Source organism: Prinia subflava, chromosome 6 (assembly GCF_021018805.1).
Source record: "Prinia subflava isolate CZ2003 ecotype Zambia chromosome 6, Cam_Psub_1.2, whole genome shotgun sequence".
Taxonomy (NCBI): domain Eukaryota; kingdom Metazoa; phylum Chordata; class Aves; order Passeriformes; family Cisticolidae; genus Prinia; species Prinia subflava.
In genome coordinates this window covers 28,733,346-28,750,430 of record NC_086252.1, presented here as the reverse complement: position 1 = coordinate 28,750,430, position 17,085 = coordinate 28,733,346, and the positions used below count along the sequence as shown (strand labels likewise).

The window sequence follows — 17,085 nt, the reverse complement described above, 5'->3', positions numbered from 1 at the left end:
CTACTGCAGTGGCATAGAAAGTAAGCAGAAATTAGCTGGACTGGTTTTGTATAGATGTAGAAAGATCTGAAACATCAACTTTCCTCTTATTTTTGTGCTATGAGACACATTACCATATTATGTGTTTTAAGTGGTCTCCAAGGTGGTTTTTCATGCTCTAGAAAAGATCTGGTTAGACTCTATTGGTTTTATTGATATTAGTACACTGGTAAACTAATAGCTGTTTGCAGGAACTACATTTGGTGATAATATTTTGTGAATATTGTGAGTAGCAAGCAAATGGCTTAGTGAACTATCTTAATGCATTAACACAGAAATTAAATTTTCCAATGGAAATGCAAGAGAAAAACCATTTCTTTATATGCAGATCTATTATTCTGGTGGTGGCAATTACAACAATTCTCTTGAAATCAAGTTAAAATTATATGTCTGCTTTATTATGAGAAGAAACCACTGATTTCAAAAATATGGGGAGATTTAGGGGAAAGTTAGAGACACTTTCATATGCAGGGAGCAGACCTGCCATCACCATGGTTCCTGCTCCAGCATGTCAGGAGTAGGGTTTGTGGGGATGTTTCCTGGACTTAGGAGGGCAGAATTCACATTCCTGCTCCACCAAGGTTTTCCCTTGTCACCTTAAGCATCTTGATGTGTTTTATCTATATACCATACTGCTGTCTCTAGAAAATAGTGTGTTGTTGCCTTTGTACCAATGACATTTTAACAGTTGCTTAATGTCACTGCTTGCACTCTGTGAAATCATGGAAATATGCCAAGTGTTTGGAATATGAGATATGTCAGGGGCTGAAGAGGAGCACGGAATTTCATATTCCCTGTTCAAGGACCATCTTTGTGTAGAAATCCTTATGCAGTAACTCCCCTGAACTGCCTTCTGAGGAGGAGTGGTTTTATTGCAGGTACCAGTTGTACAGAATTTCACTATATTTACCTTGTTTCTCCATGGAAGCTGGAGTTTTCTGTGTCACCAAAGGGAATCTAAGATAGATATCAACCCAAGAGCCACTGGTGACTTCAGGTGATGGTAGGTGACATCTTAAAAAGGAAAAAAAAATCCTTAATGTTAAATTATAGCCCTTGTAAACTTGGGAGACTTAAGCTGTGAGTTGAGGGCATCTATTCATTACTGGTTCTTATCAGGTAAGGAAAATTAATGCAGTGTACAACAACCAGATAACAAGTCCAATTTCCTGCAGGATTTTTTCCTTTTCATTTGATTCTGACATTGCAGCCAGTCTCCCTTGTCACTGAAAACATGAATGTGGTTTATTATTAAATTTATAATCAGGTTTGTTTATTAATCAAATAACATTGATACCTCAGTTAATGAGCTGTACTATTTTCTTTGGACCATTTGGCCATTTTAACTTTCAAAATACCTGATGAAGAATTATGTCTTCATTTTACAGTTCCTCTCCACCGATGTTCCTTGGTGTTTCTCAGAAAAGTGACCATTATAAAGTATGCACAGTTAAGTGTCTCTAAATGCTTTGGGCCCATTTCTCTTTACAGTTTCATCAGTATAATTTTAAAAACACAACTGCTCAACTACATTTAAAACTATAGAAGCGAGGGGGCAGCGAGTCCACTCATGCTGACTGTTCCAAAAAGGGCAGGAAGACTCACGTTCATGTTCTTCAGCACTCCGTTTTCACACCTAATGGCCCCTTTGTATTATTGATCTAATAAGCTGCCAATGGAAATTGTGTCTCAGAACATCACATCGCTTGTCCCTTCTCAGCTGATCCATTGGGAGTCTGTATTTTGCTACCTACCCCCTTTGGGAAAGGCAAGATTGCTCCTTAATGTTTTAAATTATGACATTTATATACTAATGTAATGTTTTCATTATGTAGTGACTTTCCAGAGGGAAAAGCCTGACTTGCTGAAATGACAAATAAATCCCAAGAGGACAGGACACTGGGAAAGCTGGGAGAAAGAGCAAAGAAGTAAGGTTAGATTGAAGTGACGGCTGCATGCAGAATTACTGCAGGTCTTTGGTTAGGGAGTACAAAAGCATCATTGTTTGCTTGAATATCCATGATACCAGAGAAGAACAGACTAAAGGCAGTTTTCACAGTTATGAAGAGCTCATTCTTTCTCCATCAAATACAAAGACCTGAGTAATATATAGCAGAAAGCATCACAAACCTGATTAGAGGCAATTTCATCTCTATGCCATGTGCCTGAGCCAGGATATACTTGTGAAACTGTTAACTGTGACAAAATATATTACTCTCTTGCCTTCTCTGACAACCAATTGATTGCTGGCACACAGTGTCTTTGCAACAGGTTTTCTTTTGCTTTAATGCTTAAATTTTTAGTTGTTTCTCTTTCCTAGTGTGCTGCTTCTATAGCTTCAGTCAGTTTTGCCATTGTCTCAAAGAGAAGGCAGGAAGGAATAGTGCCTTCCTGCCCTGAACAGAACTGTAACTGTGTAGTCCATTTTTTCAGAATTCTCTTAGCTCTGTTGTCCTACTTATTGGTTTACAGCAGGATTTTGATATCAGAGATTGCTCCAATACCAGAAAATAGACTGCAGGAATGCTCAAAGGAAAAAACACATCTGAAGTTTGAAAACCAGAATGTGGCTTTTCCTTTCTGTTTTACATGCAGTTCTGAATTTCAGGCTGTCTTGTGGAACAAAAAGGAATCTGAGATTTATTTTGGTGTGGGTTGGATTCAGCTCCAGTTTGGATAGACCTGCCAGCTCTTTGGTCAGGCAGAGATGGGTGGGTTTGGGCTTGCTCAGAGCCACAGCAAAGGCACAATGGTTGAGGTCAGCACCGTGCATGGCTCCTTCCTGCCAAAGGCCCCAATCCTTCAGTGTTCCCCTCTTAAACTTCCTTGGAGATGGAATGGATTTGGCATCTTTTGCATTTACATGGTTTTTTTTCCCCTGATCAGAACAATTGGAAAAAAAATTGGCAGTCCCTTCTTAGGTAAATGAAAAATGTCTAAATTTCCTCCTTCTTAATAACACAAATTCTTATTTAGAATGGTCGGATCTCTTTTTTAGGTTTGACAGACAGCAGCATCTAATTCAGCTGGCAGTGATGGAGGATTAAAATTCCTTTCACTCATCTCAAAGCCATCTATAGTGTGTCACACCTATAGTTCAGCGGGTAGCCACTCCATATCTATTTTTACTTGGTTTCGCCTTGCTCAAGTAGTTTTTCTTCCCAAAAGACTTATTTATTACTCTTGCGTCCAGTGAAAAATCAATCTGGTTAAATATAGTCTGCTGAAATAGGAAAATCTTGTAACTCAAAATGTTTAGAAGGAGATGATAGCAAGTTTTTCACGTTTAAAATAAAAAAAGGAGTACTGATGTTGCCTAGCTAAATTCCAGTAACTGGGGATGCTACTTATTCTTGTAAACTGCAAACCTAGGAAGGTCATGGAAAAACTTTTCATTGCATTACTGCTGCATTTTTCCCCTTCTGGTTAGTGATTTCAGGATGTGAATTTCTTCTCATTTCCTGTGCTGTCAGTGAGGGACAGACCACAGGCACTGCAGTGAGGAGCACTGACCGTGATGGACAGTGTGGTGCCATTTTTCTCAGCAGCTCCTGAGCATCAGCAGGGTCAGACCCTTTCCATGGGGCATTTCCAGCACTGCTAATGCAGACAGAGTGCAGCCACAATTGTGGAGTGTTTGTGCTGGAGATGTGCGTCTCCCACATGAGCCCCTCAGGCAGTTCTCACCTCCAGTAATACTCACCTGAGAGCAAAATTGGGAAACTCAAGTCAAAGCAGGGCTCTGCAGTCTGTGTCTTTGCAATGAGCCTGGCTGTTGTCATGCAGTGGCTGTGGATGGCAGTCTGCACGTTGCCACCAGTGTCTCCCAGAGCTGTCTGGTCTCTGCTTCTTTGTTGGTTTTTGCTATCACCAGAGTCACTTAGGATGGCCTTGCAGAGTGAAGTTCTCAAATAGGGCATGTGGGTTTGGTTTACATTTTTGGCAGCTTTGGAAGAGGGATGGGAGGGAGGCTTCCTGCCTTTTGTTGTAAAGAAAAAGGTGAAAAGGCACACAGTTTTTCGGGGTTTTGGTTTCGTAGGGGTTTTTTTGTGTATTTCCTCCTATTTTGTGTTTTTCTCTCTCTCGCCAGTACTCCTTTGCTTATCACAACATTTGTGTACATGTGTGCCTTCTCACCCTCTTGAGCAAGCGGGAGCCAACATGACTGATCTCAGGATGGAACATGGTGCAAGACTGAGCCCTGCTTTCCAAGGGAGAGCTGTGCCAGCTCATGTGTCACAACATGCTAGGGCTCATTTGAAACAACAGGTGATTCCCAACACCAAACGGATCTTCTCCAAAATGACCACATAAGTTTAGGATAGAGCATTTATCTTTTTGCTGTTGTGTTTGCTTTTATCCCATGACTGTAGGAAAAGGAAAAATAGTAACCTCTGGTCTGTCTGATGTCCTGCTGTACTGGAGAACATTTTTTGCATCGCTAGGATTGTGTCTTTAGCCTGTCACACAGACGTCCCTAGAGAGCGAGGCTGACGTGCTGTAGAGACCTGAGATAGTCCAGAAGCAGCGTGCTGGACTGGTCACTGGGCTGTCACTCAGCACAGCGATCTGTGTGGGCCACTTCACCCTCCCGAGGTGGGCTTTGCTGCCCTTGCTCACATTAGTGCTGCATTTCCCAGACACGCTGCTGCCTGACCATGGTCACTGTGGCACTGCTCTGAACTTGTCCTCAGCTTGTTTTGAGTTGTCCTTTTGTTGCTGCTATCGAATTTGGCAGGTAAAGAGCATGATGAGATGTTCTCAGTGTTTCTGGAATCTTATTTTGTGCACAGGGTGAGTAGAAGACACAGAGGATCTCTGTGCCATCTCATCCCCAAGTAGCTATAGCTAGGAAGGAGAGATTGGATGTATCCTGAGGTCTTGTCTATTCCAGGAACTTCCAGATGAACTTATTGCTATTTTTATGCCACTGGAGCTGGAAAATAATTCTGAGCTTACAGTGCTGGAGGGGAACTGGCTTTTAAACAGACATCTAAGTGCAAAAATTGACTCATTTACCAAAATGCTGAAGAGATGCTCCCACCTTGGAGATACTCAAAAGACATCTGAACCTGGTCTTCAGTAACCATCTCTAGGTGGCCCCGCTTGAGCAGAGGGTCAGACAAGATGACCTCTGGAGGTCCCTTCCAGCTTCAACATTACTGTAGTTCTCTGAAAACCCACTTTGGTGTTAAAGCTTGACCCAGCCATTCAAGTGAGAGTTTTGTCAGCTTCATCCTGGTCCATCCTTCTTTGTTCTTCCTTGTTCACAGTGTAGCTCAACAACAGGCAACACCAATTGCAGTGGATGGTGTTGTAGCACCCTGAGATCCTGTCCTCACCCATCAGCCTGGTGAGCTCACTGACAAGGGCAGACTGTCTATAGCCAGTGGCATCCTTGTTACACCTTTGCTCATGAATGCTTGTTTCTAATGAACAATGATTATTTTATCATGAAATATTAACTCTTTCTTCTCTTGTAGGTAGTGTTCATTGTGGTAAAATACCATGGCTTTGGTTCAGATCCAGTCAAAAGCACTTTGCAGTTATTATAAACCACTAAAGCTCACCGAGTCTGGGTTTTTGTTCTGTTTCTCATGCAGTGCCTGTGATGTTTGGTTTCCAGCAACACATGGTGTTTATATTCATGACTGGCATTACCGTTGTGATGGTGATAGGGTTTGTGTTTCTTGCCTTGCTTGATTTATGTTGTGGCTGGCGTGCATGGCACGCACATGGCTTGAAATAGAACACGACTGGGTTTTTTTGTTTTTACATTAGAAGCACTCATGATTTAATTTAACATTTTGAATAATCCTGCATTTGCAGGGAAACTTGTGTCATGTCTCTCCTTTGATAACCGTATTAGCTCCAGACATTTGTCTGCACTGCAAAATTATTCTCTGTAGATGTGTGTGGTTTTTAAATGTTTTGTGGTTTTCCGCTTCCCACCTTGTCCTTAGCTCTTCTTACTCCTTATGTTCTTTGCTTTCTGCCAAATCTCTCCCCTTCCTGCACACTTGCAAAGAAGGTTCTCCTTTGCCATCTTTTGCCATCCCAAAGATCCTGTGATGTTTCTGCCTCAGGGTACATCAGTAGTGCAAGGATCACCTGACTTTCAGGAGATGGTTTTAAAGGACTTGCAGTGGTAGGAGCCCAGGTGCAGTGAGATGGACTTGAGCTTGAGCTTGTCTCTGGGATGTTGCACTGAGGCTCCTGCTGGTTCCAGAGCTGCTTGTCCAGGTGTATCTTAACTGTTGTGTGAATGCATTACAGACCAAAAATGGGAAAGCTGAACGCAGCAGGTTGGGGATTTTCTTCTCTTGTCTCTGCATCCCAGCTGTGCCTCCCTCCATTTCACTCAGTCTGCCTTTGCAGTTCTGTGGAGCACTGCACACAGAGCACCCAGACATCCTGCTGATGGAGGCCTTGCAATCTGCTGTGTCCTGGTGGTTTTGGGAAGAGCCAGGCTCAGGCAGAGGCTGGCATTCCCATGGCAGCAGCAGCTGGAGCTGTGAGCCCAGCCTGCCCTGTGCTGCCCTTCAGACATGGTGGAATCCAGAGGAGCCAGCAGCTTTGGGGAGTTCAGTCCCTTATGTGCCTTTCCTGTTCCCCTGCCGGGGGCTTGGACAAGACCAGGTATCAGGCTGGTCCCTAAGCAGAGGGGGAGGATGGCAGGATCTGCCACCAGGCTCTTTTTCATCTTTTTTTCCTGTCGGTATCATGAGCCACATAGGGCAACAGGCACAAAACTGAGCTTGCCTTGTACAGCGATGAAATCTTGAGCCAGTCCTTGCTGGAAATAGGAACTGAAATAGGAGCTTAGGAAAGTATTCACCTCTACCCTAAAACACAATTTGTGGTACTTTTCAACCAAAATAAAACAGAAAGAATTTAAAAATACATATAAAATTAATGATAACTCCTCTTTTCTTCTCTGTTTTTCCCAGAAATAAACCATTTTCTCTATTTTTTGAGGTCATACCCTGGTTACTGCTGGACAAAACCCAATCAGATGGTAAATCTGAAGACAGTGATGGAGTGGAAAATATATCAAGAGCTCTGAAACCATTACAACATTTTAATTACATGCTAAACTGGTTTTTCCACAAAGCAGTAGCCTCCCAGATGAAGGGACTGGGACTGAGACTCAGGGCTGATAATAGTTGCTGATGCCCAGGCTGCAGATTGTGTGGTCAATCCCTTCTAATCGGCTTCAGCTAATAGTACTGCTAAACCACTGCCTTACTTATCCCATGATATTTTATAGATATAATAATTGTTTCATTTGACCTTTTGTTGACCACTGTCATTTACTGCACATTTTGGCACAAGGGAGGCCTATTACTGGCATTGTCCTCCCACCAGCAAGGAAAAGGCATGACCTCTGAAGACTGACAAATATTTGGCATGAGTTGGGCCCTTTATCGCAATCACCAACAGCATGGTCCTTTAATAAACTCCTTTTGTTGCTAGGGGTAGTCTGACATGTAAGACTGAAGTGTGGAGTGAAGAGTTAAGGGCAGTGGGAAGCTGTGTGTTTGATCTCTAAGGCATCTAGTCTGGGTGAGATACCCTGGCAGGGTCTGGAGCTGCTTCAGGCATCTCACTGTGTTGTGTGTATAAGGACAAAGATATAAAGGCTTCATTTTCAAATAACAGCTCTGACTAAACACAGGATCAGGATCATGTGCTGTTCCCTGATGGCTACTGTAAGAGACACTTCTTTTCCTAGTCACTTCTGGATTGTTGGGTATTTTACAGGGGGCAGGCTGAATTTAAGGCTTACAAGGGCTACTAACAGAAGGAACAGAAGTTCCTTGGTCCCTGTACGTCCCTTGTGGGTCATTAGCAGAGCTGGGACTGGGAAACCTGGCTGGCATCTCTGCTGCTGGAGCTGCAGTGCTAGCAGGAGTGTGTGGATGGGACAAATCAGGCAGAGGAGTATAAAGTGATTTAGTGGCTTTCAGAGTCCCTTGCTGAGAGCAGAGGACAGAGGCTTCAGGCTGGGTTCCTGTTCTCAAGGACTGTTCTCTCTGACTCTTGTGTCCTGTTCTCTCTCCAGTCTGCTGACACAAATGTGTGCCTATGCTCTCTGTCTTCTGTTTCCAGACAGCTGCTCTGTCCTCTGCCATCCCACATGCAGTCCTTTCCATACCCTGGTGAGTTTATCCATTCCCTGCAGCCCGTGTGTCCCAGAGAGTGTCTTCTGAGAGCTCAGTGGTGTAGCTGTTTGGTGGCAGGGCAGGTCACACAGCTGGCTGGCCCTAATGCACTCAGGTGCTTGGTTAGCTGACACAAATCTGTGTGTAGAACAGCTCCTTAGGTCTCTGCTGATTGCTTCATTTGTGTGGTTGGAAATATTGCCAGCATTTCACTTCTAGAAGTGTCTGATCCATTTATCTAGCATGATAGTGATGGGGAATGGAGGGAGCAACCTCAGTCATTTACCCACATTCATTAGGCATGAGGAGAAGGCTCAGGGCATCCCTATGTAGCATTTTCAGATGCACCCACTGATATCTGAACATCAGAGCAGCAGCTGATCTAGATTGCTCCTGTCCTAACACAAGGCTATTGCAACATGCACACGAGCAGAGTATGAACATGTTCAAAACCCAGTAATTTGCAATTTGCCCCATGCTGGAAGAGGAACGTGCTTGCAACAAGACACATTTTGTTACTGCCACCAGAACTGGAGACATCTCCCATTTGTGCATTACATATTAGCACATACTTCAATTGCTTATGAGCAGTACAGACTTGTCTAAGCTTTCATTTGATTTCAAGTGTGTTTCTTCTGGAGGTTTACTTTTATTTGTAAATATGTGGAATCTTGATTTATTTTTGTGTGTTTTCTCAAGCGTTTAAAAATGGCAAAGTATATTTTGATTCAGACATCCCTGCATTCCTGTCTTGATTTTTTCTTGTACGTTTCAGCATCAGCGTGACTAACAAAGAAGTACTTAATGCAATATGTTTGGTTGGTGATTTATTGGAGTTGAAATGTAGATGGAAAATATGAAAAGCATGCCAGAATTGAAATGTGTTTCAGAATTTTTGCAAAAAATGCTTGTGAAAATATTTTTGTTGGTTTTGCTTTCTGACTGAAGGCAATTCAGGGAATTCCAACTGAAAACATACCTCTACAATTTGCCTAAAACATGTTGAAGTTTTATTTTACAAAGAAGAAACCATTCCGAAGTGGTTGTTATTTAGACTTTTAATTTCTTTTCCAAGTACATCTTGATGGGAATAATCAACTTCAAAGAACAAATCAACCACTGGATAAGTGTTCCAATATACAAGTAGAGCTTATGAATTTTCTATTTATATAAATGTGTGTGCATGTCTACTTTTTATCTTAGATCTATCTAGATGAAGTCTGCTGCTTGTTTTACTGAATAGTTTTAAATTTGCTATAGTGGCTGGGTTTGATTGCAAGTCAGTATTTTCCATGTCGTAATTATCAATGAGACAGAATCTTTGTGCAGTTTAAAAAACCCCACAACCCACTGTCGTCCTTGCAGCACAACATTAATATTGATTCACTGAAATCAAAGAGTCATTAATAATACTTGTGATTCAAATAATTGTGCTTTCAAAACAGTCCAGGCTGCCTTCACAGGGCTTTCCCAGTCCATCCTGGGTGGGTGTTGATGTGACATCCTTGTGTCACAGCTGGCCTCAGCTGGCGAGGTCTGCAGTTGTCATTTGGCAGCACATTGGTCGCTTTGTGCTTGCAGCTTTACTGAGAGCAGCTCCTGGGTGCTGCAGGTGGGACAGGGGCCTCACCAGAAGGTGCCATTCGGGTTGCTCAGCTCCTTGTTGCTGGGACACTCCTACATGCCTTCCCATCCCTGACTTCTACCACAGAATTTGCACTTATTTACACAAATATCAGCAATAAATTTGTAACGCTTTTTTTTTTCCCCTCTCTTTTCCCAAGCATCCTCTTTGCAGACATAGAGGGTTTCACCAGTCTGGCCTCCCAGTGCACTGCTCAGGAGCTGGTCATGACACTGAACGAGCTCTTTGCCAGATTCGATAAGCTTGCAGCTGTAAGTTTTCTATTATAATTTTGTTTCCTCTTGTTTTTATTCTCCTGTTGCAAGAATGACATACTGTGCTGGTTCACTGGATTTCTTAAATATTCACTGCCCTAAAAGGCAAGCTATTGCAAGCATGAATATAAGCTGAATACTTCTTTCTCCTTTATCATCCCTTTTTTTTTTAGGAGAACCACTGTTTACGGATCAAGATCCTGGGTGACTGCTATTACTGTGTGTCTGGGTTGCCAGAAGCAAGAGCTGACCATGCACACTGCTGTGTTGAGATGGGAATGGATATGATAGAGGCCATCTCGTAAGTACCATAGTCCCCATAGAGAAGCTCAAAACAAATGCAAGTAGATTCTCTTTTTTGTTAGTTCTTCTTAATATTAGGAGCAAGGAAACCAAACCAGAGAACTCTGGCCAGCAAAAAAGGAAACCAGCTGGAACAAAAAAACAAAATACTGTTAAGGTTTGACAGCAACAAAGCAGACACTTGTGTCCATACAGTCATGTGGATATCAGAACTCAGTCTCTTGATGAGAAAGGCAAAGGTTACTGCAGTTACGGGAAGTCTCATTCCCAAAGAAGGATTCCAGTGAATTGCAGAATTGTGAACTCATAGGATTAATAATAACTTTATTAAATTTCAGTTACTAGTCATTTATATGTCTTTAAACCTATTTTTTACTTACCTTAAAATTATTCTGCTAACGTCTGTCTTGTCTAGTTCAACAAATTCTTCTCCATGTGTCCTTATGCCAGAAGGGTCAGATTCAAGACTTCCTTACTTTAGTTAAATTAATTACTGAAATAAAGCATGAAGTTGCTCTAGCACAGACTCACAGTCTTTTTGCTTTATTTCCATTTACTTCCCCATCTTTATTTTTTTTCCTTTAAAACCTGTGGTGATGCTTTGCCTGCTCCTGAGGTCAGACTAGCAACCATGTTAGTCCAGACCATTCCTATCTTTAGAGAGTAACAAATAGGAGACCTGTATCTAGTTTTATTACTTAAAGGATTACAGACAGTGTTGAATATTGTTTGCATTGTACATGTGCTTCCACAGGCCAATTCTTTCAGAATTCACTAAAGGAAGATTTATGTGGTCATCTTGAGTGTATGCAAGTTCAGGTGCAAAGTTCAGTCAGCTTTGGAGGGTACCTGAGCTGACCTTGATATCCACACCATCCCTGCTGCACAGACTCTCCCGCTCTTTCCCTCCTCTCTTGTTTTTTTTATTTTCTGAAAGCATCTTCTGAAGTATTAGTGGTACCAACAGAGAAGCAGAAGATCTCTCAGCAGTTCTCCTCTTATTCCATGCAGTAAATCGATGGAGTTTCCACTTCAGCTTGATAAAATCTAGAGGTACCTCCTTGCTGAGCTTGGTACAGTACATCCTTAACCATTTGAATTTCTGCAAGGACATCAGTACATCCCCAGAGTTTTCAACCTCATTTTCATAACACAAATACACAGGGTGAAAAGCAGTGTTTTCACCCAGGAGACCCCATTCAAAGCACAGTGTGCAACAGCATTCCCTTGCTTTGTGTGCAGTGTACACTGTCAGCACTTTCTACCTCTTCTTTCCCAGTTTTAAACTCCATTGCCTTGCACCAGTCTCCTTTTTGTGTGCAATGTGCAAAATAAGAGGAATTGCAAGTAACTAGTTTCCAGTAGCCCTTTAAAGAATGCTATTTCTTCCACATGAGATACAATTAAGTAGCAGGTGACAAAGGGTTTTGTCAAACACGAGAAGCAGCAGTCCTTAGCCACTAGCCCTGCAAACAGAATACTGTGTTCATTGCCCAGTAGCTGGCCTGATGAAATCCAGAGGTCTTTACGTGTTGCTGTGTAATTCCCCACAAGGCTAAATAACACCAGGAAGTCTAGACTTCATTGATTAACTGCAACCCACCTTACTGGGAATAAACACAGAGCTGAGGTGCACTCAGTGTTTGTTTACAAATAGCTCTTCAGCAGCCTTTAAAACCTGTTTCCCACTCGCTGTATAATGAATGCATTTAACAATCTTATCTCTTAATAAGTCTGGAAAGTGACTCTGTTCTCACCATCCCTGCTCTCCCTCTTCCCTCCTCCTCTCCTAAGGATCAAGATAAGAGGTTTCACAATTACGGTAACCAATAGCTACTGAATATTTGATTGCAGGTAGCAAATAACTACTGAACATTTGATTGCAGACTTCACCAACACTGGGCCCTGCCCGCAGGTTGATTTCATCTGTGTCTAATAACAGCAGGGAATGTTATCCCAAATAGGAAAGACTTCAAGAAAATTGCATTCACTGTACTGCTGGTATAAATGAGCTGAAAAAAAAAGGAAGGTAACAAAGAGTATTTCATTTGTCTGTAAAAAATAACCAAACTTATTTGCTTGCTGCAAAGTCTGAACAAAGTCACCTGCTCATCAAGGACTCTACTGTGAAAAATTCCCTGGTCTTGTGTCAGTAACATGGCTTGGCAGGGGATGCAGGTGGGGTTGTAGCACCCAGTGGAGGGAGGAACTGCAGCTGTGTTGTTCCTATCAGGTTTATGGGTGCAGCTACATTTTTATTACTCCAGTTCCTGTTCCTTTCTCAAGTGTTGTGGTTGGAGCTCTTTCAGTTCACAAGCCTGTGACACACTACCCATATCAGCATCCTTTACCTGCTAGACAATCTCTGCTGCTTGTTAATAAAAAATAATGAATATCATTTCAGTGAGTAGACAGTGAAACATAGGACAGGGATCATAAAGAGAAAGGAACTCAAAGAGGATAGGAGCTATTTCAACAAGATGTCATCTTGGGCACTGTTCTGCACTCTTAAGAGTGAACTGGAGTCCAGAACTGGTCTATCTTTGTTCATGCAATTTCATTGATAACTAAAGCATAAATATTAGGACTGTGTTGCTGTTAGGGAGCTGGGAGGATTTACCTATCCAGATGATGTTATCTAGAAAGGACTGGATGAACCTGAAAACTGAAGAGATTGAAATCTGATAGGTGTAAAGTACTTCCTTGCAGCAAGGAACTTACTACTCAAAGGAAGGGACAGTGGAATGTGATGTAGGTGAATTTGCCTGTGAAGCATGGATGTCCTGGGAATGATGTGATGATGGCAATAATGAGAAACAGAGTTGTTCTGAAGGCCTCATCAAGACTTCTCCCTACCCACACTCCTAAATATATTTCTCATGTGAACAGCTCTTGAAGTTAACTTTTGGCCTTAAGGGGAGAACCCACAAAGTATTCCAGCAGTCTTTTTGGAAGTAAGCAGAGCATCCAAAACCTCATTACATTCAGATTTTGAGTATTTGTAGCTGCCTGCTTGGAGTGACTGCAATAGATGTGGTTCTCCAGTTTTGCTGCAGTAAGGCTCCTTCAAACTTTCCAACTTCAGTGGGGTATTTCACACACATATCATATTTCATCTGTGGAAGAGTTGATGCTTGGTGCCATACAGACAAATTAGGATCTCTGAAATCATTTCCTTTTTCTCTTTGCAACATGCTATTACTCTTAATGAGGCCGAGTGCTGGCAGGTTATGTCCAGCTTTGGTATGGAAATCAGAGACGAGCACTTTTAATCCTTTTACTACCCCAGAGATAATTTTTTATGAGTTCTCAACTTGATCCTGAGTTCAGTGTACAGGGATTTACTCCAAGAGCTCCATGTTCTAATTAGGGCTCTTCTTGGCCAGCCTGGCCATCCCAGAGCAGTACAGCTTGTCCAGTTTTGTTCTGTTGTCCTGTTGATGTGGATGAGCTGCACTGTGTTTATCTGTGAATAATTTATGGATCATTACAGACTTTTGTGTTCCAGATGCAGGTTTGTGCTGCTGACTGCAACCCTTCAGTTGTTAGTAATGTTCTTCTCCCCCATGTCTCTTTTCAGACTGGTCCGTGAGGTTACGGGCGTGAATGTCAACATGAGGGTGGGAATCCACAGCGGGAGGGTTCACTGCGGCGTCCTGGGCCTTCGGAAGTGGCAGTTTGACGTGTGGTCCAACGATGTCACACTAGCCAACCACATGGAAGCAGGGGGCAAAGCTGGGTAAGTTCCTTCATCGAAGCTGTTGTGTTTATCCTTGAAACTCCCACACCAAATGTGTAAGGGTAGCAGCTAAATCAGTTGGAGTCTGTTGCTTGTTTGTTCCCGTACATGGAACCCATCCCTGAGGACCTGGCTTTTTAGGTGGTCACTTTTCAGAGTCTACAAAACTTGCTTGTCTTGTCTCACTCAAGGCGCATCCACATAACAAAAGCAACCCTGAACTATCTCAATGGGGACTACGAGGTGGAGCTGGGCTTCGGAGGGGAGCGCAACGCGTATCTGAAGGAGCACAGCATCGAGACCTTCCTGATCGTGCGGTGCAGCCAGAAGCGGGTAAGACCCAACAAACTACTGCAGGTTTGGGTACTTGAACAACTTGATGTCTTTGCCACACCAAAGTAGAGCCTTTAGAGAAGAAACAGTTGACTTCCAGGGACGAAAATTCCTGTTTCTCTCTCTTCTTCCCGAACTTTAATGTGCATGGAAGGGAATAGCCACCATCTACAAAGGTGTCTGCATCAAGCTCTAGTTCTTTCAAATAAATTGTCCTTGGTTGTTTTCAAAATCATGTTGAAAAATGTTGTTAATATAAATATGTACTTTGTAGAAGTACTTAAAGGAATAGATTAAAACCACAAAGATCTTTTCTCTGTCAGATTACAGAGGTGATTTTGTCTGCCTGCTCACCAGATGAATGAATATGAAGATTAGAGCAGTTCCTATCATTGCTTTTCAGTCTCTCTTTCTGAAGATGAGAAAAACTGGTCCACTGTAATGATCAGTCATCATTGTGACAGTAAGATGAGATCATACCAACTGTGACATGGGTCAGGCTGCGCAGAATAAGGCTATGAGGGCATTACTGACTTGAACTTGAATCAAGTCAAACTCAAGTGGACTTCAGCCGATAAATCTTCTTTTTGTGACACTGCCAATAGCAAATTATCACTAGTTTATATTCTTTTTAAAAACAGTAGACTGAAATACTAGAAAAGGACCTTTTTGATATAGTTGAGCATAGCCAATAATATTTCTTTTAGTCATTTCTGCACTGGAGCCCCTACTTTGCTATTCACAGTGTGAGCAAGCATATACAGATTGGCCTGAATTGAAAATAATTTCCTATGTTTCTGAATCTAAAACAAATTAAACTTTCCCACATCTGTAAATATGACTGCCATGATATTAAGTGAATTAGTGTTTGTGACATGTTGCAACAGTATGGTTGTTTTGAATAACCAACACCTGTACAGAAAGACTTTGCTACTATTGCCTCTTTTCCTGAGAGAATAGAAGCCTCAAATCTCCTTAATGGATATTGTGAAAAAATCTCCAAGAAAATCCCTTATCATCTGCTAAAGAGAGAATCTGATATTTTGGTCTCTATCTGCTCATAAAATAAATCTCATTAACAATTGTCAATCTTCGAAAGAGGATTAGAACTTAGAGTGCAAGATTATTGTTCCTGAGCATCACTGACTATCAATGACCCAGCTGATGTCTTGGGTACCTAAATCACTTCCTCTTTGCTGGGAAAATTTAAGAATATAAACCAAAATACCCTTGTGGCCAGACCCCATCTCCTGGAGTGGAGAGCCTATACTGACTTCTTAAATCATGCATTCACCAGGTTATCTACGTGTTCTTGTGGAGAACCAAAAGTTTCTCTGGAGAGATGAAGACATAAGATCAGGATTCTGCTGCTTGCAAGTGTAGACAAAAAAACCTCAGAAACAGAAACTTCAGAGTGGTTGGCACCTGACTTGATTTCTGAACACATTCTGAATACATCATTCTGGATGTATTTTGAGGAGGTTGGACAGAGACTTGTAAGAAACTCATAAGAGATGTGGATTCCATTCCAGACAAAGATTTTGAGGAACTTGCATTTTTATGCCTTGATTTGCCATAGGAAGATAAAATGGGCCATTCTTTCACTGCTTTGTATGTATTTATTGCAGCTCTGTTACATTGTAGCCTTCAGCTGAAGTCTCTGAGCACTGCTGTAATGCTGCTGTAATGTGCTGAGTCCCAGAGTAGCTAAAAATTGGGACATTTACATGACTTAGGTAATTATTGGGCTAAACTGAAACATAAACAAGAAGCTACCCAGTGTCATGCATGGGTATTAAGTATTTGGAGTTTGAGGAGTTTCTGGTTTGCCCATACTGCTGCAACTTTTGTGCTCCCATAGCTACTTTTTATCTCTGTGAATAGTTCCATAGAATCATAGGAAACCTAGGATTGGAAAGGACCTTGAAGATCATCTTGTCCTAACCCCCCTGTCAGGGCTAGGATACCTTCCATTAGACCAGGTTGCTCAAAGCCCCATCCAGCCTGACCTTGGATATTTCCAGGGATAGGACCCACTGTTTCTCTTGACAACCTGTTCCAGTGTTTAAAGTCTTCTCCCTGTTCAAAAACTTATTTTCACATAACATGAAGATCAGAAGCGAGAAAAGCTTTTGCCCATTGTCAGTTCAGTCAGTCTTGAACTTTTTGCCTGATGGCAGGCAAAGTTCTGGTACTTTACTTTTTCCTTTCATTTCTGCTTGACTTTAATGACTTCTTGTGATGTATTTAGACAGTTCATTCTGTTCCAGTAATGGCCATAAAATGTTCACCTAACTTAGTGAAGAGTTCCTGTGAGTTGTGTCTGAGTTCCTGCTGTCCTCACACATAAAGCTTGGCATTAGCTTTGACTTGAGAGCTGATGCAAGTAACTGCCTGAGCTGTTCCTCAGTTCACACAGAATTATCTGGATACTTGGTTCATCAATCCAAAACCCAACAATACCATGAGTTACAACAAATAGATAAAATGTAAGGGTATGTGTTCCATACCCTTTCTGCTTACTGTTGCCATGGGGAGCCACAACTTTGAATTTTCTGTCTTTTTTGTTTGTTTGACTTTTTCATCATATTAAGGCCATTTCTTGGG

At 41.9% G+C, this 17,085-nt stretch overlaps 1 protein-coding gene across 1 annotated transcript in view; it reads left to right on the top strand.

Annotated features, from left to right (window-relative positions):
- ADCY5 (adenylate cyclase 5) overlaps positions 1 to 17,085 on the top strand; it is a 202,719-nt gene that overhangs the window by 137,278 nt on the left and 48,356 nt on the right. The window contains exons 4-7 of the mRNA XM_063400863.1: positions 9,989 to 10,100; positions 10,277 to 10,404; positions 13,987 to 14,145; positions 14,337 to 14,478. Coding sequence (XP_063256933.1) covers positions 9,989 to 10,100; positions 10,277 to 10,404; positions 13,987 to 14,145; positions 14,337 to 14,478 — 541 coding nt within the window. The remainder of the gene's footprint in view (positions 1 to 9,988; positions 10,101 to 10,276; positions 10,405 to 13,986; positions 14,146 to 14,336; positions 14,479 to 17,085) is intronic.